This window comes from Grampus griseus (assembly GCF_964374135.1).
Source record: "Grampus griseus genome assembly, chromosome: 8".
Lineage (NCBI taxonomy): Eukaryota > Metazoa > Chordata > Mammalia > Artiodactyla > Delphinidae > Grampus > Grampus griseus.
In genome coordinates this window covers 100508794-100533031 of record NC_139002.1, presented here as the reverse complement: position 1 = coordinate 100533031, position 24238 = coordinate 100508794, and the positions used below count along the sequence as shown (strand labels likewise).

Below are 24238 nucleotides of genomic sequence, written 5' to 3'. Positions count from 1 at the left end.
ACTGGTGATAGCGGGGGTTCTTGAGAGTCTCTCACTCCATCTCCCAGGAGCCTCGGGAGCTGCGGGTCCGGCGCCGGGTGGCAAGAGGCGGGTCTCGGAGACCCCAGTACCCCTGCGTTCCACTGTGGTTCGGGGGTGAGAAAGAGCCCGGGCTGGGAGTTCAGGGACCTGGGTTCGAGTGCTGGCTCTGCTACTGCCTCGCTTCGCGCTGTCGGGACCCCTCGCTCGGCCTCAGTTTTCTCTTTTACGAAATGGACATCGTTCTCTGTGCCCTTACTTACACAGGTGGTGGAAGGAAGCTCTTTGGAAAGCACAGAAGCTCTTCGGAAGTCGCAGTCAGCAGGTGGAGCCCCTCGCCTTAATTTGCACCCAAGGTTAGCTGGGACCAAGGGATCTTGGTCCCGGCGGAGGAGTCAGGGATCGGTCCCCGGGTTCCTGGAACCCTACTCTGGACACCTGAGGCCGACCAGAGGCCGTACGAAGGGCGGGGCTGTAATCACTCAGGTGCTAAGGAGGGCCTTGCTTATCTACCTCCTGAGTGGAATTTAGGGCCCCTCACTCCTGAGTCTCTGACTACGAAGCTGCGTTTGGAAGTGAGGAGTCTTTGGAGCACAGGGGGAGTGAACCTGGAGCCTTGTACCAGCTCGGCCACTCACCGTGGCCAAGTCACTTTCCTTCTTTGGGCCCGAATTTTTTTTTTTTTTTTTTTTTGCGGTACGCGGGCCCCTCACTGTTGCGACCCCTCCCGTTGCGGGACACAGGCTCCGGACGCGCAGGCTCAGCGGCCATGGCTCACGGACCCAGCCGCTCCGCGGCATGTGGGATCTTCCCGGACCGGGGCACAAACCCGCGTCCCCTGCATCGGCAGGTGGACTCTCAACCGCTGCGCCACCAGGGAAGCCCTGGGCCCGAATATTTTTGATCCGTAAGATAAGAGTTCAGGACTTGAGCCCTAAATCTGGTTCTCAGGATTCCTAAAGCCCGCACCATTCATCTGAGAAGTGGGAGCAACAAACAGACTTCCTGTTCCTTCATCTATTTGCACTTCTAAATAATTGTGAAAGGGTTTGGAATAGAGCCTTTTCCTAAGGCTAGGGCCAAGTAGGATATACCCATTTCCTACACCAGGGCCTGATCTGTTTTAGTGCAGCCTGGGAGAATCCTTTTTGCTAAGGGATTGAGAAGTATATTAGGTTGGAGAGTAGACTCCTTAGATCAGGGTCAACAAACATGACCCACAGGCCAAATCTGGCTGGCCTAAATGGTTTTTACATTTTTCAATGATTGAAAAAAAAAAAAAGAAAATGATATTTTGTGACATGTGGAAATGATATAAAAACTGAAATTTCTTTGTTCATAAATAAAGTTTTTCTGAACATAGCTCATGTTCATTTGTGAAGGTATTATTTATGATTGCTCTTGCAATACATCAGCAGAGTTGATGACATAGTTGTGACAAACCGTATGGCCTGCAAAATCTAAAATATTTACCATTCTGGCCCTTTACAGGAGTTTGCCGACTTTTGTCTTAGAATGCGTCTCTACAAGTGAGGGCAGAATAGGACTGGTGGGCACATCCTGAAATCTTAGCACATCCTGTTCTCTTGGAATAAATGAGAGGATATTCTTAGCATTTGGATTGCAATTTTCACCGCATTCTTCCTTTTTCTCTCCTTTTGCTCTCTATTTCGAGCAGAGGGAGGGCTCGTCTGTGTACTGTTGGTAAAACATTCCAGCCGTCTGTTAGGGAAGTGTCCCCATTGTCTTTTCCAAGTCTGTCCCAGAGCAGTAATCCAGGACCTCTTCTAGGGGGGTAGATGTGATCCCTTTTGGATTATATTTTCTTTTTTCCTCTTACAAAGGGAGGGGAAAAAAAAGTAGATATTATTCAGTGGATGGAGCCTGCTGACCGAGAGCTCCTTTGTGCTGACACTTCACTGGGGGGATGATTGAACCTCTGGTGACCTGAAACTTCTGCTGCCCTTACAGGAACTAAGGGGATAACTCTTGAGGCTGGGTAGCAAATCTCTGAGCCCAGTAGCTAAGGTAGAAAGCTTCTAGAAATCAGGTGGCATGGTTTTCTCTCTCCAACCTCCTGGAAGCTTATTTTTTCCCCCAGACCTCAGATCTTACTTTCTCAGAGATTACTGCCACCTTGGATCTCTTTGTGACAGCTTAGCATCTGTTTGTGGTTAGGTGGACACCTGGCATGGAGAGAGCTGGCACGACATGGAATTGGGGACACTGAGAGGCCTGGGCAGCCATGGGGGCCATGAGCTTGAGGTTTTTGTTAGTCGTTAGGATGAAATGCTGTAACAATACTAAGAAAATTATAATACTGTACTCTCACAATGTCCTTACATACATTTTCTCGACTCTCTGACAACCTGTGGTCAAATTAAAAACATGGGCTTTGAAACCGAATAGACAAGGGTTTGAAACTCCCTGCCCACTTACTGGGTCCTATTTAGTCTGTCTGAGCCTTAGTTTCCTCATCTATAAAATGGGGATAACTCCACACGGGGTTGTCAAGATGAGTAGATGGGATCATGTGTGTAAGGTTCTGGTGTGGTGTCTGCTCAGAGCTGCCTTTCAGTAAGTTATATCCTATTGCCATGGTTTTCTTTCAGATGAGAAGACTGAGTCCTACAAATGTTAAGTGAGTTGCTTAAGGAGCCTCAGAGCATAAGAATTGGAGTCCAGGCCACCACTCTGTCAGCCTGCCAGTAGGTATAAAGGTGAGGGTCAAGTGTTTTATCTTCTTGGGAGTTCTTGATTTTAGGGGCCTCTTCTCTGTTAGCTGGTTCAGATTGAGGGACCTCAACTGCAGGAAGCCACTGTGTCAGCTTCTTGGCCTGAGTCCACGGGGCAGTGTGCCTGCCTTGAGAGCTGTGCCCATGCTGAAAGCAGGGGTGTCCTGTGGCTTTGCAGACTGCCTGCCAACTCATGCCCACTTGCCTGTTTTTTTTTTTTTTTTTTTTTTTTTTTTTGCTGTACGCGGGCCTCTCACTGCTGTGGCCTCTCCCGTTGCAGAGCACAGGCTCCAGACGCGCAGGCTCAGCGGCCATGGCTCACGGGCCCAGCCGCTCCGCGGCATGTGGGATCTTCCCGGACCGGGGCACGAACCCGCGTCCCCTGCATCGGCAGGTGGACTCTCAACCACTGCGCCACCAGGGAAGCCCAGCCTGGCTTTTAAGAGCAGCTGCTGGGCTTCCCTGGTGGTGCAGTGGTTGAGAATCTGCCTGCCAGTGCGGGGGACACGGGTTCGAGCCCTGGTCTGGGAAGATCCCACATGCTGCGGAGCAACTGGGCCCGTGAGCCACAACTACTGAGCCTGCGCGTCTGGAGAGGCCGCGATAGTGAGAGGCCCGCGCACCGTGATGAAGAGTGGCCCCCGCTTGCCGTATCTGGAGAAAGCCCTCGCACAGAAACGAAGACCCAAAACAGCCAAAAATAAATAAATAAATAAATTTTAAGAGCAGCTGCTTAGGGGGCTAGGCATTCACCATGCCTGAAACCCGGGTTGGTTTCTAAGTTTATCAGGTACACGTGGGAACCCCAAGATAAACTCTTGCTTTCTAGATCATGAGTTCTTGCTTCCTCTTTTCTCCTCTGGACTTTCCCCAGAGAAGAGAAAGCAGAAGTTTCAGGTCTGGAGACAGCTGGGGGCTTTTGCTCAATTAAAGGTGTGGCGAATGGGGACTCTGAAGACCCCACCTTACCTCCCAGTGGGAGGATTAGCCCATAGAGGTCACAGTCTGGGGAAGAACTTTGCTGCAGAAGTGGGATCCTATAGCACTTTCTCCCAAGTGGCCTAATAGTAGTGTGAAGATTGTGATTTTTGCCTCCTTACGTTAGAACTGAAGCCCTGGGCATTTGTGTGATCTAGCCTGGATTTTGATTTCTGTCCTTTCTTTTCATGGGGAGTGGGGTTATAATTCTTTACCTTCTGGTCCTGTGAGGGGAGACGCATCCTAGGGCTCTGGATCTAGAGCCTTGGCATCGAGCCGCAGCAGAGGAGGCCTCTCTCCAGGGCCAGCCCTAGGCCCAAGCTGGCTGCACTGTATGCTGCCAGGTGCTGGGGCGGGGCCTCACTCATTGTTCATAATCAGAGATTGGGTTCACCCAGCCATCAAGGCTTCATGGGACAGTGCCCAGGCTGATAGCAGGGGAACCACCCTTCTGGCCAAGAGCAAGGTCAGTGTTACCTCCTTTAGCCTGCGTGTGGGGTGCGCCTGAGCCAACAGGGACGTGTGATTTCCGCTTTCTCTAGGAGTGCTTGATCAGAATGGCTATGGGATGGTTTTATCTGTCCGTCTTGGCGCTGTGCTCCCTGGGCTTGATGTGCATCCTCTCCACCATCTATTGGATATCGTGCTGGCAAGGTGGCTTCGCCTGGGATGGTACCATCCTCATGTTCAACTGGCACCCGGTGCTCATGGTTACAGGCATGGTGGTGTTCTACAGTGCTGGTGAGTACAGGTCAGCAGAGGAGACATGGTGTGGCCCGGGCTCGTACAGGGCAGCGCTGTCCCTCTCCATCCTGGCCTTTGTTACTGTCGGGTTCAGGGCTATGGGGGTGGGGTGGGGTGGGTTGTTTTTGGGCCCAGGTGTCATGTGGAGGAAGAAGTCGTGCGAACGGGAGCATCTGAGAAGGGTAGCTGCATGGATACTCTTGGACGGGAGTTGGCGAACTTTTTCTGTTAAAGGCCAGACAGTAAATATTTTAGGCTTTGCAAGCCCTATGATCTATGTTGCGACTACTCAGCTCTGCTACTGTGTTGTGAGAGCAGCCAGAGACAACACGGAAACGTGTAGCTGTGTTCTGATAAAACTTTATTTATAGTGGTGCGGGTGGGGAGAGAAATAGGTGAGGGAGAGCAAGAGGTATGGACTTCCAGTTGCAAAACAAATGAGGCACAGGTACAGTGTAGGGAATGTGGCCAGTAATTATGTAATATCTTTGTATGGTGATGATCATAGCTAGACCTATCATGGTGATCATTTTGAAATGTACAGAAATATTGAATGACTGTGTTTTGTAACAGGAAGTAACATAGTGCTGTAGGTCAATTATACTCCAAAAACAAACAAACTCATAGTAAAAGACAGCAGATTTATGGTTACCAGGGGTGGGGGGAAGGGGAATTGGATGAAGGCAGTCAAAAGGTACCAACCTCCAGTTTTAAGATAAATAAGTACTAGGGATGTAATGTACAACATGATAAATACAGTTAACCCTGCTGTATGTTATATATGAAAGCTGTTAAGAGAGTAAATCCAAAGAGTCGTCTTCACAAGAAGAAAGTTTTTGTCTATTTTTAAAATTTTGTATCTATATAAGAAGATGGATGTTCACTAAACTTATTGTGGTAATCATTCCATGATGTATGTAAGGCAGACCATTATGCTCTACACAAACTTATGCAGTGCTGTATGTCAGTTATATCTCAATAAAACTGGGAAAAAATAAGTACAAATTTTAAAATTAATGTTATTTAAAGTATTATTTAATATCAAATATAATTTGATAATAGCATCCATAAGCATTAATTACCTAGGCATAAATCTGACAAAAGCCATATAATGTTTCTACAGAGAAAAATATAAAACTGTATTGAAATTAAAGAAGCCCTAAATAAATGGAGGGATATACTACTGTGTACGTGGATTGCAAGACTAAACATTGTAAAGATGTAAATTCTCCTGAAATCGTTTTGTAGGTTAATTTCAACCCCAAGGTCTCAGTGCTTATTTTTGTGAAAATTGACAATCAGACTGAATTATCTTGAAATGCAAAGGGCCAAGATTAGTCAACGTGGTTTTGAAAAAGAGCAAAGTTGGAGGGCTTACTCTCCCGTCTATTCAGGTTTATTATAAAGCTACTGTAATTAAGACAGCGTGGGACCTACTGTACAGCACAGGGAACTCTGCTCAATACTCTGTAATGGCCTATATGGGAAAAGAATCTAAAAAAGAGTGGATATATATAAATGTATAACTGACTCACTTCGCTGTACACCTGGAACTAATACAACATTGTAAATCAACTGTATTCCAATTAAAAAAAAAGTGTGGTAGTGATAAGTGAATAGACAAGTGAGGAAAGGTGGCTCTGCAGAGCTGTGGGACAAGATGTTCTTTTCAATAAATGACGTTTAGCCATATGGAGTAAAAACACTTTATTCACGAAAATCGGCAGCGGGCTGCACCTGGCCTGTGAGCGGCAGCCTGCCAGCCCTTGCTCTAGGGAGCGGGGCTGGAGCCTCCGTGACACAGTCGGGGCCGTACCTGAGGGGTCTCCTTACTCCTGCCAGACCCCTTGCCCCGTGCATTCAGAGGCAGGCCTTGGGGCCCAGGTGAGTCTCATTTTCGCCACTTGTAAGATGGGAATAATGACGGTGATCATAGCAGCTTACCCCGTGTACTTTGGATACGTCCTCCCACTTTTGTTCTTACAGGAAGCTTGTGAGGCGGGCTCTATTGTTGCCTCCATTTTACAGATGAGGAAACTGAGATTTAGGAAGATGCCAAATAGCTGAGAGGAAGAACCTGGATTTGGACCTCGGTTATCTAACCTTAAAGCCTGTGTCCTTGACAACTCACTTCAGTTGTGAGAATTCATTCAGTTAGATGAAACAATGGATGTGACATTGCTTTTCAACCTGTAAAACTGCATACAAGTGGCATTTATTATTGTTATGACAGAATGGCAAGTCCATGAAACCTGTTCTACCCACCCCCCCCCCTTTTTTAAATTGAAGTATAGTTGATTTACAGAGTTGTGTTTTCTGGTGTACAGCAAAGTGATTCAGAGATATATATATGTGTGTGTGTGTATATATATATGTATATACACATATATATGTATATATTTTCAGATTTCTTTCCAGTATAGCTTATTACAAGATACTGAATATGGCTCCCTGTGCTCTGCAGTAGGGACCCACTGTTTATTTTATGTAGAGTAGTTGGTATCTGCTGATCCCAGACTCCTAGCTTGTCCCTTCTCTGGCTCCTCCCTTTTGTCATGGTCCTTGTCTCCCCGCTTCATGGTTGATGGCTATACCAGAAATGATGCAAGGATGGAAGATGCTGAGGAGTTGATACTGATGTCCTAGCATTTCCTTCTTTTGTTGGGAGGCTGTCTGGGATCACGTCAGGGTAATTCTCCTAATGCACGGGTGAGCACAGGGGAAGAGGCCGAGCCCAGGGACTGCTCTCTCTCCTACAGCATCACTGGTCTACCGCCTGCCCCAGTCATGGGTAGGGCCCAAGCTGCCCTGGAAATTCGGCCACGCAGCCATGCACCTGCTGGCCTTCATCCTGACTGTACTGGGGCTGCATGCCGTCTTTGACTTTCACAGCCGTAGAAAGATCCCCAATCTCTACTCCCTGCACAGCTGGCTGGGCATCACCACCGTCTTCCTCTTCGCCTGTCAGGTGGGTACTCTCTGTTCTCCTTTGGATTCCCACAGCTGCCAGCTCTCGTTGGGGCTTCACTTGCATCAGCACCAAATATCCCTCTGCTTACTGCCTGGAGACGGCCTTGCAGGGCACATCCTGTAGAATCGGCAGTTTGAAGGGCTGTGGGAGATTGGTGGTTCCCGAATTCACCCTGTTCCAGCTCTTACCCCTCACACGGCCCACCTGTGGTGCTGGAGCGCTCTAAGCTAACTCTGTCACAGCACGCACCGCACTGACTCTAAATCATCTTTTCTGCCCTCTTCTCTCCCCGCTTTCTGTGAACCAGAAGCAATTCTCGAAGTAGTATCCGTATTCTGATGTCAGCCCTGTACAAATGAGTTTTGTGAGCCAGGACAGGAAGGAAGCAGAGACAAACAAGGATGGCTGGGTTTGCAGGAGACTGGGGATAGCTAAGCATTTCATGTAGGTAACATTCCTACATTCCTTTGTGTAAGACAAACAGACCCCAGTGAGGAGGCTAGGTGTGGTGCTGGGGCAATGCCTGATGGGAGGTTTGAGCTGGGAGATAAGGGCAAGGGTTCACTGATGGGTAGGAGGCACTGGTAGGTGGGATGACCTGGCGTGCCTTTGGTCACACACAGTACAATCAAGTACTTCCTGTGTCCACAGTGGTTCTTGGGCTTTGCGGTCTTCCTGCTGCCCTGGGCGTCCGTGCGGCTGCGCAGCCTCCTTAAACCCATCCACGTCTTCTTTGGAGCTTCCATCCTCTCTCTGGCCATTGCATCTGTCATTTCCGGCATTAATGAGAAGCTTTTCTCCAGTCTGTGAGTGGGACGGAGCCCCCAACTCTAAGGTGGAGGGGGAGGAACAGGGTCTTCAGAAGATGCACTCGATGATCATAGGACCCATCCAAGGGAGGGAAGCTTTTGGGATGGGGCTTGTTCCTGATCTGGAAGGTTAATGGAATCGGTCTTTCTTTAGGCTGAGATTGGTAAACTGGTCAGCAAATACCCAGCATCAAAGTGATTTAGAACCTACTCTGTGGCAGAAACTATTCTAAACATCTTAAATTTAATCCTCTAACTGCCCTACAACATTTGTTGTCATTGCCACTTATACATTAGGGAACAGAGGCACAGAGAGGTTAGTAATGCACCTAAGAGCACACAGCCAGTAAGTGGCAGAGCTTTGTGTTAGGACTAGAGGCTGCATGCCTAACCACTCCCATTCTCCGTTCTTTGAAGTAGTGGGGGTGCAGTGAAAAGCAAACAAGATTTGAGGTCAGACCTGGGTATAGGTCTTGGCTGTGCCGTTTCCTAGTAACTGGACAAGTTCATTTCACGTCTGGGAGCTTTAGCTTCCTCACAGGGAAAAAGCATTCTGCAGACACTTGTCATGGCAGAGACTTGGAAAGTATGTTAATATTCCAGGTCACAGCAGGTCCTGGGAAGCTTTTCTTATCCTCTGTTAGTGGCACTGAGTCTCGCATTGGGCAAAAGCAGGTAGAAAAGTTTCTTGAGCGCCCACATTGTTTCGTCATCCTCAGGAGAAACGGCACCAACTCATACTCCAGGCTGCCCAGTGAGGCTGTCTTTGCCAACTGCTCTGGGATGCTGGTGGTGGTCTTCGGGCTGCTGGTGCTCTATATCCTGCTGGCTTCGTCTTGGAAACGCCCAGAGCTGGGGATGCAGGCCGAAAGACAGGTATGGGGTTTTGGTCTCCCATTCCAGGTTGGGGTAGGGCCGGGTCTAGGGAAGGGTCACCCAGTAAAGACTTGGGTTTTGCCAGGAAGACCAACCCAGTAACGTGGTGGGAAACCAAGGTGCTTGAAGGTGGGGTTAGGCTGGCTGACGGGGCGCACCAGTGGCAGCCCAGCACCTCCTGGCCGTTGCAGCAAGCGCAGCTGCTCGGGCTCAGGCTCCTGGGGGCCTGTCCGCTGGGAGAGGGTGGGGGTTACTCCCCTCCCCAGATTGCTGTGGTTTCACGAGGGGAAGTGTAGCCTTGTCTTCTCCGAGGACGGGCTTGCGCATGATGAGGGTGTACGGTAATTTCTACTTCTCCGGCTTTAGGGCTCATCTAGTGGGATGGGAGCGTATCTAGCGGCTGCTTGGTGACGGCTTGAGTGCTTGCAGCACGCTTTGCCTGTTCTTGGCCACGCAGGCACCTGAGGGACATGGTGAGATGGGGTGTGTATTGGCTGAGGGGCTTTGGAGCTTCTCTGAAAGGTGTGGTGGCGTGGGCTGGGGCTCGCCCTGCAGGTTGGGGTCTGAGCATCTCAGGCCTGGCGTGACTCCTGCAGGTCAGGGGCCATTTTGACGTTATGCCATTAACCTGTGTACATCTGCCTGTCTTTCCAGGCCCTGTTGCACGGCGGGGAGTGAGGCAGGAAGGCGCTGCCAGGAGTGGTTGGTGGTGCGGTCTGGACTCCTTCAGAAGCTCTGCTCTCCGCGGGGCTCTCGTCCAGTCTCCCCTCGTCTCCGTGGTGGACCTGCTCTCTCCACAGCTTGCTGCCCACATGCTTTCCTTGGTGGCTTTGGCTTCTCCACCTCTTCCTGGGATTGACTTCTCAGGTCGTTCGTTTGCCCCAGGCCCTCCTTGCCCTGGCTGCTCACGCCGCTCCTGCTCGCATGAAGTCAGGCTCATTTCCCCTCACACCCCTAGGGATGTGGCAGAGAACCCCGAGAGCTCAGATGACCTGGGAATCAAGTGCAGTCCGTACCGTGAAAAGTGAGGGAGCCGATGCTTCCTCAGCTTTCCCTTGAAGTTTAGGCCGCTGCGCCGGGCCAGGCTTCATCTGCTCTGTTACCTCCATCCAGCCCATCTGGACACGAGGCTGGGCGGGAACACGGTGACGCGACGGAAGGACAGGGGAGAATGGCAGAGCTGCTTCTGCAGAGGAGAAGCTGAGGAGCTGGCTGCCCATTGCTGTTGTTTCCCGTCGCTGCATTCTGTGTCTGCGTGCGTTGTATGTGCCCTTCTAGCTGCTGCTGCAACTGGGGCCTGGATCCCAGCCCTTCCCTATGACTGATGTGCTGTCGGACAGCCTTATGAGCCCTGGTAACCTGCTCTCCCAAGAACAGCCTGTCCCACGGAGGAGTAGCAGGGGTGCCTCGAGCCTCCTTTCCTTTCCCTCATCAGGTCCAGGCTTGCCTGCCTGTCCCCGGGCAGGTTCAACCTTGCTCTCTCGGCAGGGCACTTGCTCAGCTATTTTCACTCTCCAGCTTGCCATGAAACATGCCAGAGTCATGGTGCATTGTACCCAGCAGAGCCCTGGGAGCTAGGCCACCTCCAGAGGCGTTCCTCACTGAGCGTCCAAGTGCCTCACTTGCCCCCACGATAGCTACGTGCGTGGCACACCCAGTCTCGGCTGTGATGCCAGAATGTGCCGCCGCTCTTCCAACGAGACTGTGGTGGCGTCTTGCTCCTCTCCTAAGTGTTGGCACTGCCCTCTCCAAACGGGCCCTGCCAGGTCCCAGGCTCCATACTGCTGTGCTTAGGTGACGAGCAGCATGACGACACCTGGGGTCCCGAGTGGGCCTTACCCCCTGGCAGGGGCCATGAGGCTGACTGTCCACCCCACCCCACGTGGCCAGATGCTGGCAGGAGGACCATGACACAACTTCTCAAGTGGCTGAAGCCCTCAGAAGCCACTGGGATGACTGCCGGGCACCTTGGTCATAGGACCCGCTCCCCCTCTTTGCACATGGGTAGGCATTTCACTTATGAAGCTTGATTTTCATTAAATGTGTTTTCAAGAATCAAAGCCTTCTCTGCTGAAATGACACTGTGGTTAACTGAGCTCTGGGCAACTTGCAAAAGCCTCGGGCTAGTTCTGACCCTCAGACCCGGAAATGGGCAGACCTGAAGACACCAGAGAACCGCATGACTGTCTTAGAATCACATGTGACTCCTGGTTCGTGAGCGTGTCTTTACTAGTGAATGGCCCTTGAGCACTTGATTATCTTACAAGGAAGGAGATGTTTCCTATTTCATAGTCTGAAACACGACACTCAAAAAGGGTAAGTGACTTGTCCCAAGGTCACCCAGCCAGGAAGTGGCAGAGTTGGGATCCACAGCCCAGGTGTCTGATGCCAGTTTCCTTCCCAGCTGCTGGGTGTGTGCATCTGTGCACACTGATAACTGTGCCTTGTGCTCAGGGACCTGTGGTGTGGCTGATGGACAGGGGACCCTGGGCAGAAATAGGGAAGCCGAGGGGCTGAGGAAGCCTGCAGCCAAGTTTGGGCAAAGTAAGTGGTGGCCCCCTTCCAAGTGTGATGAGCTGAGGCCACCTGGTGGTAGAGCAGACGACTCAAGGGGTTGGATGCACGTATCGGTGATACGGGTAACTCCCAGTGAGTAAGCCCCTGGACTGCTGAGGCCATTATCCTCACCAGTTCATTTGAGTCCTTGCCACGTGCCCATGAGGTCGGCACCGTTCGGATTTTACAGGTTCTAAGAGGCTAAATAATAGGCCTGAGTTTATGTAGCTGGTCTGAAGCAGAACCAGGATTCAAAGTCACATCCATGTCTAAAGTGAATCCATGCCAGTGCCTTTAACTGCCCCCCTGCGCCAAGTATGGGCCAGGTGTGCGCTGTGCGGTCTCCACCACACACCACGTAGACTCAGCAGCCCCTCGTGCTCTCCCAGGGGCCATCAGTGATGGCTCTAGAGAGACCCATGGGCTGGCCTGGGCAGTTTCTGTCCTACCACTGAGCCTTAGAATATGGTGATTTCTTTTCCTTTTGGAGACCCACTTGCCCATTTGATTCCTGAAGAATCAGTGAATTCTGTTAGTTTAGTGCTGAGAAAAGCACACCCATCAGGTGTGGTGTGTGCACTGGAAGCACAGGAATGGGGATCCCAGTGGACTTGGCCCAGCTGCACAGACCCTGCCTTTGGGTCTCAGGCGGTAGGAGATGGGAGATGAGCATTTCAGTGGTGGGGTGAGGTCTTAGTCGGGGGCGGTAGTGGGCCCACTTGTTCACACGCTTGGATAAAGGTCCCTTAGAGGAAGCAGCAGCTCTTTTGCGTCAATGTGGTTTATTGGCTTGCTTTTTCACACTCAGTTCAGGTGCAGAAGACCTTTCACAGGGAGTCTTAAAACCAAATGAGAGTTGCCAGTTAAAGATTGTGCTGCCACCTAGGGAAAAGCCTTATCATCGAAGCTCAGAACTGGCTGGGGGCAGAGCCGGGTGACCCTAGGACTCCCCCTTCCCTGAAGAGGGAAAGGTCAGTGACCCACTCTGGGCCTGCAGTTTCTACAGTGGAGGAATTCTGCAGGCTGGTTGAGGAGTTCCTACTGAACTCACAAGACAGGGACCAAGGGCGAGAGGCGTGGGAGGGCGACAGTTCTAAGGTACAAGTAAGTGACAGCAGCGGCTGGGCATAGCAGTGAGTGAGGCCCTGAGGCCCGGCGAGGCATTCATGCCTCCTGGCTCTGCAAGACCTCCAGGATAGCACGGAGAATGGCCGCGGCCGCCACCGCCCCGGGGTCTGGCTGATCCAGGCGCGCGGAGCTGATGTAACTGGCTCGTCCAGCTCCAGCTTCCATGTTCCTGGTGGCCTCGGCTGCGGCTTCTGCACTCTGAGGGGTGGGGGTGTGGAGCAGGTTCAAGAAGCAGCCACCAGGCTTCCTTCCTGCCATGGACCCCGGCCCCTTCTGTCCCAGCACTGACACCAGGGTGGAGAGGTCACATCCCACACACTGCTAGCAAGGCAAGGGGCCACCATTCACCAAGGGCCTGCTATGTCCCAGACCCTGTGTGGGCGCCCTACGTATCTTTTCCGTCCCACAGCAACCCTCTGAGGCAGGTGCTGTCCTCCATTTGTAAAGAAGAAAACTGAGGTACAGAAAGGATGTCAACTTGTTCAAGGCCGCATGGAGATGGGAGCCTGGTGGTTCTCAGTCTGCCTCCCTGGGTGGCTGGGCCCAGCCTCACTCACCTTGACTGCCTTGCTCAGGATTTGGAGATTAGCCCCTGGGCTCTTCCAGGCTTGGAGCTCCTGTCCTGCTGCCCACAGAGAATCCAGCTGGACAAGGTGAAGGAGAGGGGCTGAGGACAGGCCCTGCCACTGAGGGTGGCCTTCAGGGCTTCTACGCTCAAAAGGGGGAAGGGCTGGGCCAGATACATACCATAGTCCTATCCCCTGGGGCAGCCTTTCCATACCTGGCAGGGAAGAGAACAAATGAGGCTCCCTGCAGGCAATCACTTTGGGGGTGGGTGGCATCAACCACCTCCCCGAGCCCACCCCCGTCTAAGGCCCAGGTCCCTGGCTCACTTCTGCATGGCCTCCAGGCCGGCATCCATGGCAGCGGACCAGGCTGGAAGGTCAGTCTTGGCCTTGAGCGGCTGGGCCGCTGCAGTCAGGAAAAGGCCATAGAGCTGGGGAGGGCCAGGATGCTGAGCACACGGGGCTGGCCCAGGCCTCGGCCAACCCAGGACCCGTCCATGTCAGCCCTCTGCCCCCGGGGGCTGCCGGCACTCACCGCCCCAGATGAGCCTCCCATCTTCTCCAGTAGCAGGAGGGCCAATTTGGAGAGTAGCTGGGCAGGGCTGGCAGGGGGTGGGCCCTCCTTCAGCCACCCCTGAATCGCTGAAGGCAGAGAGAGATGGTGAGGAATTCAGAGACCCACCCTGCCATCTGCCTGGATTCCAACCAAGTACCCAGGCCTCGCTGCCAGCCGGAAGGAATGGGTGCTGGGAGGGGCTGAGGGAACCAACATGAAGAGACTCCCAGAGTCCCTCTATATCCCGCTGCAGTCTGGAGAGGGCTGGGAACAGGTCAGGGACAGGGACCTCGACGGTCACCCAGCAGGTGATGATGCTTCCTCGCGTCCCTGCTTCTTTTTTTTTTTTGTCTTTTACTGATTTACCTTGATCGTGGTTTGTCTCTCCTACCACAACATAAGCCACGAGGGCAGTGATTTTAATCTGCTTTGCTCGCTATTTTATCCATAGAGTCGAGGGCACCACCTGACCTGTGGTTGGCACTAAATACTTTTTTCTTGATTCAACGATGCTGGATAATTAAGAACTTTTCCCTAGTCTGGTTCGGCTGAGAAAAATAAGAACAGAATGAGTTTCCCTTTAGAATAATCTAAAGTTTGTATTCACTGTAAAATATTACATTTTATTCTGCGATAACAACCTTCCTACATTTGTAGTGTTAGAAGTGTCCCTTTATGAAAACAGGTGAAAGGGATGCTAGGTTTTGTGAACGACCTCTCTTGGCAAAATAAAAGTTGCCAACCCCACGTGAGCACTCCAGATGTTTTTGAAATCCTTCTGGTTCATGAAATGCCAAAATGTCACCATCAGTGTGCCACACCACCCCCTCTGCTGCCCCAGGTGGTTCCTGGCACCAACCTCTGGCAGCGCAGCTGTGGGTGGTCCCACAGTCCCCGTCGCCGGCAGCGCGGTCCAGGGCGTTCAGACGTTCCTCCAGGCCCAGAAGGGTGGCGCACACCCGCTCCAACACAAGCACCATCTGCTTCGAGGCTGCGCCTGGAGACGGAGGACAGTGGGAAGGAGGCCTGCCCGGCCCTTCTCACAGCCAAACGTGACCCATGTGGGAGGTATGGGCGCCAGGGGCCCTCCACGCCCCTCTGCACTCCCTGCACCCTTTAGGCCTCAGGCCAAAGCCCGGGGCCACCTTCCCCAACAGCATGGCTTGTACCTCCTGCAGCAGTGGAATCAGGGGCCTCCAGGGGCTTGGCGGGGGCAGCCCGGCACCGCTTCCGCCCAGTCACCGAGACCTTGGCCACGTTAGGCCAGGCCAAGGCGGTGGTCTCAGCATCTAGGGACAGCAGGATGACTCTCTGAGAGACAGGCTGGCCGGCCAGGGATCAAGTGGGGCCTGGACTCCCCACCTGGTGGCCCCGTCCCCTCCACCGCAACAAGCAAGTATTGAGTGCCTACTGTGTACAAGGGAGAGGGGAGGGTCCCCGGGGGAGGATCCTAATACCCACTCCTTCACAGTCAAGTGAGAGCTGGAGAAGGCTGGGGAAGCCAGAAAGGGCCTCCCCACAGGGTCCTGATTGTCATGGTCAGCCCTGATGGGGTCTCTCCAAGTCCCCTTGGCTCCTTGCAGCTCCAAGGGCCCCTGGCTTCGCTGACCCCAGCTTCCAGGTCTCACCTATCAGTTTCAGGAGGGGCTCATCCACCAGCAGAAGAGTGAGAGAAATGCCAGGCATATCCAGGGCTGACATGAAGGTGCCCACCAGGGCACGAGCAATCTTCACCCCTCGGCCCTCTGCAGTACCAGAGCGTGGAAGTGTGTGAGAAAAGGAGGGAAGGACGGGCACTTACCCCCAGAGCATCAGAGAAAGAAATAGAGTAAGAGAAAAACAAGAACTTTGGGAGCTGGGGCTCTGAGGTCAGATTTGCTTGGGGCATCCCTCAGTGACACCCTGAATGACCACATTCCCTGGAGGTGTCCCTGCTACAGGGGCAGATAAGTAGTCTCAGTTACTGCGCTCTTACCACGTCCCAAGTACTGTGTTAAGTGTGTTACATAACGTTTAATCCCATTTCATCCGCACAACAACCCTATAAGGCAGGGACTATTATTACCCCCTCTTTACAGACAAGGAAACAGGCTCAAGGCACCCAGCAAGTAAGTGGCAGAGGGACCGTTGTCTAACTCGGGCTTGACAAACGCGTACAGCCCATGCTCTGGACCATTGCAAGACCCTATCTCCGCTGCTTTTCTTACATCCAGCTTCAAAGGGTTGGAAGGAAGAAGCTCTGGGGGTCAGGAGGTCCCCTTCAGTGTGGGGCTCACCCAGAGAGCAGACGGCGGCGTCGGCTATGATGCCCAGTTCCAGGAATGACAGGCCACCCAGGTTGTTGACCATCAGCACCACCGAGGAGCCTGTGGGCAGACACGACACCTAGGTGAGACTCTCTGGGCCCCATTCCCAGAGGGGGAGGAAAGGCTGGGAGACAGTGTGACAGCCCCCTCACCGGACCGCACAGGCACGTGGGACACGTTGGAGGAGCTCGTCATGTGGTCCAGCATGAGCGCCACAATCTCCTCGGCGGTCGCCATCTGTCAGAGGGAGCCGGGAGTGAGCTGAGTTGGGGGCCTTGGTCTTGGGCCAACCTTCGCTGGGAAGTCCACATACCTTTATCCGGTGCACGCCAGCCTCCCCGTGGATCCCTGTGGATAGATGCAAGCACTGCTGACCTGCTCGGGGCCTGGGGATTCGCTCAGTGTGGTCTGGTCAAGGATTTTCTAAGTGCTCAGCACCAGGCTAAGCACGTGGACGTGGGGAGTGCGGGCTGGGGGGAAACCGACAAAATAATGAAAAATACACCGTCTCTGGCTTGGTGGTGGAGAGAGCCAGAACTTTACTTTTTTTTTTCTAATTTTTTTTTTTTTTTTTTGCTGCCCCGTGCAGCATGTGGGATCCTAGTTCCCCGACCAGGGATCGAACCCGCGCCCCCTGCATTGGAAGCGTGGAGTGCTAACCACTGGACCGCCAGGGAAGTCCCCTTAACTTTTAACTAGTTAAGTAGCTTAACTACAGGCAGTCACAGAGGCCAGCTGAGGCCTCTGCCCATCACTTGGGAAGCACAGGAGAGGAAGAGGGAAGGTTTTGCAGCTGGGGTGGCCTCTGAACGGCTCTTGAAAGAGGGGCTGCATCTTGGCAGGGGCAGGGGTACCTGAGAATGGTGGGAGCACAGGCAAGGAGGTGGGCAAGGCACAGAGCCCCTGTGGCCAGAGCCCTGCGTGTGGAGGGCAAAGCTGGTAGAAATCAGGCACGTTGGGCCAGAAGGGCCTCATGCACTCACTTAAAAATACTAAGACCCCCTAAGGGATGGCTCCACGTGAGCAGGACCAGGTACATGGCTCCCAGGGCAGAAGACAGGGAAAAACCCAGGGAGCAGGCATGGCTGGACCGGGGAGGGGGCGGAGGTCACAAGCTTACCCAGGCCCAGCTCCACCTCATCGGCTGAGAGCTCAAAGGTGGGTTTGGAACCCGGCACACTGCAGGAGGACAAGCTCACTCCCAGGGTTCCTAAGAGAAATGAGGTATGAAAGGGACGAGCGCTGTGCTCTCGGCGTCAGGCAGCAGCAATGCCTCGGAAGCCTCTTCACCGAGACAAGCTGTCAGACGCTTCATCTCAGTGATGGAAGAGAAACCTGGCTCTGGGGACCCAAGGCTGCTGTTCTCAGGAGCTCCCGCAGGGAGACCCTCCCTCAGCCCCTGGGGCGTGACTTGGGAACCTGCTCCTGGTCCAAGGGGGGGCCTCGACCTCCCCCGCCTCCTCCCCGAGCCCTGGGCCGGCACTCACCCATGGCCTTGGCGACCTCGCTCACCCGATCTGTGATCTCCTCCAGCCCCGCACCTGCCTCAGCCAGGGCACCCGCCACCTGCACCCACACAGAGATAGGCCCCCAACGGGAAAGGAGTCACTGTACCACTAGAGGGCAGAGGACAGGCTGGAGCTGAATTTCTATTTGGGAACAGGGAATCTCTTCGTCCTGCCCCATCAACCTGGCCTGCCACACTTAGGGCACCTGCCAGGAATATTCAAGAATCCCAGAGCCAGAGGAACTTTACAAATGGAGAGATGGGCCCAGAGAGGGGAGATGATTTGTCCAGTGTCACACAGTCAGTTGGTGGCTAGTTTCCCAATTCCTAGCCTACAGTTTTTTCTCCATGGCATATACACCGTGGCTCACTTTACCCACCTACCCACTTTTTTGCCAAGCGTCTAGTATATGCTGAAAAGGGGAACAAAGGTGTCTAAGTCACAGTCCCTACCTTGAAGGAACTCGGTCTGGGAAGGGGTTGGGGAAAGAGACAACACAAACTGAACATTTCACGCGAGGTGGCAAATCCGATGATGGACAGGTGTTATGGGAACACTGAGGAGGGGGCCATAGCGTGCTTGGTATGGTGGGAGGGAAAACCTCCCAGAGAGAGAGACGTCAGAGGTGGGCTTCCACAGAATAGTAGGACACAGCCAGGCCAAAGGGAGGTTGGACAGGGAAAGGATTTTCGAGGCCAACGACTCAGCAGCAGCAAGGCCCCAAAGGTGAGCCATAGCCCAGTGGTACAGAGAACTGGTGTTAATGGAGCATGAGGGGACCACAGGGATGATGGGAGAGGAACTTGAGGGAGGAGGGGCACGAGTGTGGTGGGCGCCTGACCGAGGAGCCTGGGTTGACTCTGGGAACCCTGGGGGGCTTTCTGTAGGGAAACAACCTGGTCAGATACACATTTTTGAAAGACACCTGTGGGGTGGTGTGGGGAAGAGACTGGGGGGCGGGCAGGAAGCAGGCAGGGGAGCCGGCTGAGGAGGCAGCTGCAGCCACCTGGGCGCGAGCAGATGAGCACTGAAGCGAGGCTGAGACAGGAAGGGCAGGGCTTGGAGGAGGATGTGTGTTTGGAGGCGCTGGGGAGCAGGGTCACCAGGACGGGGCGATGGTTGCAGGTGGGGAAGGGCAGGGAAGAGGCCGGGACGATGAATGCCTGGATCCGGGCGGACATGGTTTTGGGGATGGTGGGGCCCTCCTGGATCAGGGAGCGCTGCGGAAGGAGTGGCTTCCTGGGGTGTGGGATAGATGGCTGGAAAGGTCCAGCACCAGGTGCTGCCTGGAGAGAGAGGGCTGGGACGGGCTGGCCAGTGGTGTCCCAGGAGGGGACCCTCACCTTGTGTATGAGCACTGTGCCACAAAGCCCACGCCTGCCTGCCTTCTTCAGGACGGTGAAGGCGCTGTCATCCCCGATGACCACCATCTCCACAGGGATGCCCTCCGCCCGGGCCTGCTCCCGGGCCAGGCCAAAGTTGAGCCGATCCCCAGTGTAGTTCTTCACGATGAGGAGGGTCCCCACTGCGGGAGCAGTCGGTAGGGCTCCATCAGCACTCGCGCTCCCCACAGCGGCCCCTCCCGCATGCCAGGCTTACCTGTGCCCGCCTGGGCCACTGCCCTGATGGCCGCCAGGATACTGCCCACTGCAGGGGAGGTGAACACGGCTCCCGCAATGACCCCTGTCAGCATCCCCTTCCCTATGAAACCTGAGGTGGGGAGAGGATGTTGGGTGGGGACCTGTGCCTGCAATCCCTGGGGCTCCCCACGCTCCTGGGCTTCATGGTTTGGTGAGCCCTACTGTGCACTTGGTGCAGAAGAGTACCTGCGCTGCTCTCCCCAGATCTATCACCTCCTTGGAGAGGCCTTCCCCGACCTCCCAACTGAAGTAGTCACTCACCCATGTCCAGCTACTTGCTGTCCCTTTAGCCTGCTCTCCTGTCTTCACTACCTCACTTACGTGCTCTGGAATGATCTCTTTCACTTATGTGTTTACCTGGCTTCTGTCTCCCCAAAGGAGAATAGAAGCTCCATGAGGGCAGGCGCCTTGCCTGTCTGGGTCACTTTTGCGCCCCTAGTGGCCAGACAGTGCCAGGCACACAACAGCTGCTCATGAATGTTTGCTGAGTGGATGGATGAATTTGCCAGAGAGAAACAGGAAAGATACAGAGGATACAAAGCCTGGTCCCTACCCCTCCCCATGCCCCCATCCCCAAGCTCTCATGGAGAGTTCACATGCCTGGCACTAAACAGGAAACAATCCAGGACTGTCCATGTTGAATGTGAAAATGCACGGTGGGAAGAGGAATACTGCGCTAGGCTGGAAAAGTCAGGCAGGCTTCATAGAGGAGGGGACGGCAGGTCAGCTGGGCCCGGGAGGCCAGGAGGATTCACGGAATCACCACCTATCAGAGCTGGAAAGGCCTGAGAGGTCATTTGGCCCCACCTTGTGCTTTTACAGATGGAGAGACTGAGGCACAGAGAGAGGCCACGACTGGCCCCAGATCACAGCTCAAGGGAGTGGGCGAGCCAGAGCCAGGACTGGGCTCCTGACTCTGGGCCAGGCTCTGTCCTGAACCTCCTAACAGCACCAAAGATCTCCCAGGAGCCCCCCGTCCACTCTGCCCAGAGCCCACTGCCACCTCTGGCCCAGGGTGCTCACCGGCATGGGCGGGCTCATGGCCAGAGCCCCCACCTGACAGTAGTGCCACCTGGCCCTTGAGACTATCCAGGTCAGAGCGGAGGGCCACACGGTGGCCTTGCAGGAGCTGCAGGTTGGGGTTGCAGGTCACCAGGCCAGCGAGGGCGTCATCGGCACAGCCTGCCACCGAGTTCACTAGCTTCTTGGAGGTCTGTGGGAGAGGAGTGGGACGAGGTTCTGGTAGAGTTGGCAGGGCAGCCCCATCCTGCCCAGCCACGTTGCTATGACTCACACCCCAGCCCACACCCACCCAGGAACTCCAGGCAACAGTGGTTCCTTGAATTAGGCATCTTTTTATAAGGTGGATGTTCCCATGATTTCTTATTTTGCAACTTCTTATTCAGTAACTAATTTATGGCTTAAATTTATCCTGCAGAATGACTTTGATACAACGAAAATGGGGTAACTGGAGTTCCGAGTATAAAAAAATTAATGAAGTTGGGGGACTTCCCTGGCGGTCCAGTGGGTAAGACTCCGAGCTTCCACTGCAGGGGACGTGGGTTCAATCCCTGGTCAGGTAACTAAGATCCTGCATGCCGCACGGTGCGGCAAAAACATAAAATAAAATAAATAAAGTAAAATAAAATTTAAAACTGGGGTCCAACAGCCTTCTGTCAAAGGAGGAGAAGCCCCAGGTTGGCGCTCCTGTGCCAGGGGAGGGGGCCAGACAGGGCCCACACCCATCTGCTTCCTCTGCAAAATAGGGATTTAATAACTAGAGTATATGCCCGCTATATAGCAAAAAACTGAATGCAAAGGAGCTACTCCCTTCTTCAACCAGCTCTGAAAAGCTGGAGCTAGCTGAATGAGGTCTGTAGACTGTGTGCCGCTCCCGCCTTTGTCCCAAACAGTGAAACTGGTGCCCAATAGGGTCAGAGAGGGCCAGGCTACCAGCATCGCCTGGTGGCCTGGGGGAAGCCTGCAGCTGAGCTTTCCCGGAGGCCCCTTCCCCAAACCTGCCAGAACCCCATTCCTTCATGCAAACTTTGGCCTTTCCTGGGTCTGGCGGGGGCCAGAGCAGTGACTGTGAGCCACACCTTGTTCTAAGTGCTTTTAAGCACATCTCGTTTAATCTTCCAACAACCCTATGGAGGAAAATTAGCCCAGTGAAGAAACAGGCAGATTTACATGACTTTGCCCAAGGTCACACAGCCAGCAAGTGACCGGGTCCACCTGGCTCCAAAGCTGGTTCCATTTTGGCCTTATCATGCTGCTCTCCCCAGGGGCTGAAGGGAGGCTGAGAGCGGCAGAGGTCCTGTCCTAGGAAGGGCACGGGCTTGTGGCTCTCAGAGCCTGCCAGGGACTGGAATACGCAATGAAGTCGAGAGTGGGTCTCAATTCCAAGCCCAGTCTCCAGCACCACCACCCTCCAAGAACGTGCTCCCTTGCCATCCCTGACAGTCTATCCTGCCTGGGATTTGCAACCATTCCTGAACCAGAGCTAGAGGAGGGCTTGGGGTCCGGTGCCATCCTTGGTTCCCAGTGGCCTGAGGGGATGGAAAAAGAAAGAAAAGTCGACCAGGCAACTATGGGAGGCCCCTAGGATCCTGGTCTGATCAACATCTCACCTTTTAAACTGCAGATGAGGAAAGAGGCTCAGAGAGGTCAAGTCTTTGGTAGAACGTCACATGGCTGGTTGGTGGTAGGCTGAAATTTGAACCCAGGTCTGCCCAGGCCTGTTTTCCTCCAGATCAGTTCTAGAATGGGCCTGGGGCATGCCCAGGGGCATGCTGAGCCTCCTGCAGTGAGTGTAGATCCCACAAGCCCACACATGCCCAAGGCTCTGGAAGAGGCACCAGGTCCTTCTTCACGACTCCTGTGACTGGTACTGTCTATTACAGAGTAGGCAACTGTTAATGTTCTAATCTAAAGGCATGACCCAGACCAGGGGCAGATGGGCCCTGGAGGGACTCAGAGGCTGCAGCCACAGGCCTGGCTGGGCCCAGCTGGGAAATGAAGGGAAGTCAGGCCCTGAGACGGAGGATGACCCTCTCTCTTAACCTCAGGAGGCAGTAGCATCTCTTGGTCAGGGAGCAAGGAACTCCAACATGCCCAGGGCTGGCACCCCTACTGCCCCAAGACCAGAGTGCCCTTCCTCTGCCCTGGCCCTCAGGGGACTCACCATGGTGGGGAGGCTCTGAAGGAAGTTGAGTTCACACCTTTGCACTGAGCTGCCGGAGGACGGGCAATCCCGTGGGTGCTACCGGGCCTGAGCACAGTGAAGGTGACAAGCAGTATCTGCAAGAGGGGGTAACAGCGTGAGCTGCTGCAGGCGCTTGCAGCCTTCTGGCACAATTGTGCTTTCAGGGCCCTAGTAATTAGGGAGCTGCCCCAGACTTTGACCCAAGTCCAAACTCTAGAATGTGAGCTGGGGATGGAGAAGAGCATGGGGTTGACCAAGGTTCATGCCTGCATCTGGCTGCCAGAACACTGACTGATCCACGTTGGGCACACAGATGCCTTATGCTCACGAGTGGTGCCCACCTTATCACCAAGGGGCAAAGTTACCCACAGAGTAACTTATCTATTACACAGGCCTCGCATGCAGTGAATACATTCATAAAGATCTTCACACGCTTGCTCTTGTCAGTGTTGGGACCACACCAGGAAGGTGACGGCTGAGTCTGACTCCATTTTGCTTTTGGGAAACCGACCCAGAGAGCTCTGGTGATGTGTCCAAGGTCATACCGTTAGGAGCCAGGACTCAAACCTATGTTTAGTTTTTCTATAAATCCCGTGTTCTTTCTACTGATAATTCAATGCCTCTAAAGCAAGGCAGAAAGTCCCAGATGCGTAAAACCACACAGTAAACCGCAACGACATTTTAGCTCCTTTCGGTTCAGTCAGGTTCAGAGGCGTCTTGGAGTCATCCAGGGTCTTGGGCTCACTGCATGTGTCTGCAGTGGAAAGAATCCACACCTGCCTCGGCACCTAGCTCTGTCTCTTACTGGCGGATCTTGGGTAAACCAGTTCCCCTGAGGCTCAGCTTCCTCATCTGTAAAATGGGGGCTGCCTCCTCTGTGGCCTTGCAGCAGGTGCTTCAAACCACGTGGCTCTCCTCCTAGTCCTTGCAGGGCCTGTCTGATGTGGAGCGGCCTGTAAGTTGCAGGGCTGACTGCTTTCCTGGGTCCCTAAGGTTCTCACCAGGGAATTTTTGGTTTTGTGTTTGAGGTCAGAATTTGCACAGCCACGGGGGGACTAACTGTGCTGGGCAAGTGGCCTGCTTGGCCCTTGAAACACAAAGTCTCAAACACAAACACAAAGTTCAAAGGGGAGAGGGGAGAGCCTAAGTGCCTCCCCCCGCGCATGCCAGGTGAAGCGGAGTGATCGGTCAATCTAGGGTCAGGGCAGGGTTGGGTTTAGAGGTACTGGGAAAGCTAGGGGAAAGGAGATACAAACCTCGGTTCTAGTCTGCGAGGTGCACAAATTGATGTCACCTTCCTCCCCTCTCTCTAGGCCTCTGCAGTACCTTCCGGTTCCAGAAGGGGGAACAACCCCGAAGGCTCCTGGAGCAAGGAAGATGGAGTGGACGGGGTCTGGGAACGGGCGAGGGGCGCGGACTAGGGATGAGGTCGGCGGGTCAGCTCCGGAGGAGGAGGAGGAGGAGGAGGAGGAGGCGGCGTCGGTGCACCTCCGCGACCAGCTCTCCCCAGCGTCCACCACCTCGGGAACAGCCGCTGCTTCCCAAAGACCCGACAGGGTGCCCTCATCCGGGTACTCCAAGCTCGGGCGGTAGGAGATGGGCGGGGCCTCTGGGGGCGGGGCCTCCCTTGGTTGGCCGCCTC

General features: G+C 53.9%; 2 protein-coding genes across 9 annotated transcripts; one reads left to right on the top strand and one right to left on the bottom strand.

Moving 5' to 3' along the window:
- Window position 1: 1 nt before the first annotated feature.
- CYB561A3 (cytochrome b561 family member A3) lies at window positions 2-11130 on the top strand (the record flags this gene model as incomplete). 3 transcript variants are annotated; one of them, XM_082659697.1, is made up of 8 exons in its annotated part: window positions 2-135; window positions 286-343; window positions 2631-2738; window positions 4274-4472; window positions 7235-7443; window positions 8098-8252; window positions 8975-9131; window positions 9786-11130. In XM_082659697.1, exons 4-8 carry the CDS (start codon window positions 4289-4291, stop codon window positions 9807-9809), a joined length of 729 nt encoding a protein of 242 aa, XP_082515823.1. In that variant the 5' UTR covers window positions 2-135; window positions 286-343; window positions 2631-2738; window positions 4274-4288. The 3 variants fall into 3 exon arrangements, with proteins under 3 accessions (XP_082515823.1, XP_082515822.1, XP_082515821.1); XM_082659696.1 differs by lacking the exon at window positions 9786-11130 and having other exon boundaries at window positions 2631-2726; window positions 8975-9233; XM_082659695.1 differs by lacking the exon at window positions 9786-11130 and having other exon boundaries at window positions 8975-9233.
- A 1335-nt stretch (window positions 11131-12465) lies between these two features.
- TKFC (triokinase and FMN cyclase) lies at window positions 12466-24171 on the bottom strand. Of its 6 annotated transcripts, XM_082659694.1 has the most exons (20): window positions 23853-24171; window positions 22576-22691; window positions 22022-22161; window positions 20415-20604; window positions 19992-20166; window positions 19351-19461; window positions 19095-19276; window positions 17731-17809; window positions 17364-17453; window positions 16557-16591; window positions 16396-16480; window positions 16214-16303; window positions 15566-15682; window positions 15107-15226; window positions 14797-14934; window positions 13917-14023; window positions 13709-13812; window positions 13563-13596; window positions 13373-13459; window positions 12466-13013 (listed from the first exon to the last, which is right to left on the bottom strand). In XM_082659694.1, the coding sequence occupies exons 6-20, from the start codon at window positions 19442-19444 to the stop codon at window positions 12852-12854; spliced, it is 1524 nt and encodes a 507-aa protein (XP_082515820.1). In that variant the 5' UTR covers window positions 19445-19461; window positions 19992-20166; window positions 20415-20604; window positions 22022-22161; window positions 22576-22691; window positions 23853-24171; the 3' UTR covers window positions 12466-12851. The 6 variants fall into 6 exon arrangements, with proteins under 6 accessions (XP_082515820.1, XP_082515817.1, XP_082515819.1 ...); XM_082659691.1 differs by lacking the exon at window positions 19992-20166; XM_082659693.1 differs by lacking the exon at window positions 19992-20166 and having other exon boundaries at window positions 22022-22100.
- Between the last annotated feature and the right edge of the window lie 67 nt (window positions 24172-24238).

Excerpts from the sequence above, each read along its gene's own strand:
- TKFC (XM_082659689.1), bottom strand. Across the intron at positions 16,304-16,395 it reads CCACGTGCCTGTGCGGTCCG|GCTCCTCGGTGGTGCTGATG; the intron begins GTGAGGGGGCTG and ends GTCTGCCCACAG. Across the intron at positions 13,014-13,372 it reads TCCTGAGCAAGGCAGTCAAG|AGTGCAGAAGCCGCAGCCGA; the intron begins GTGAGTGAGGCT and ends CCCACCCCTCAG.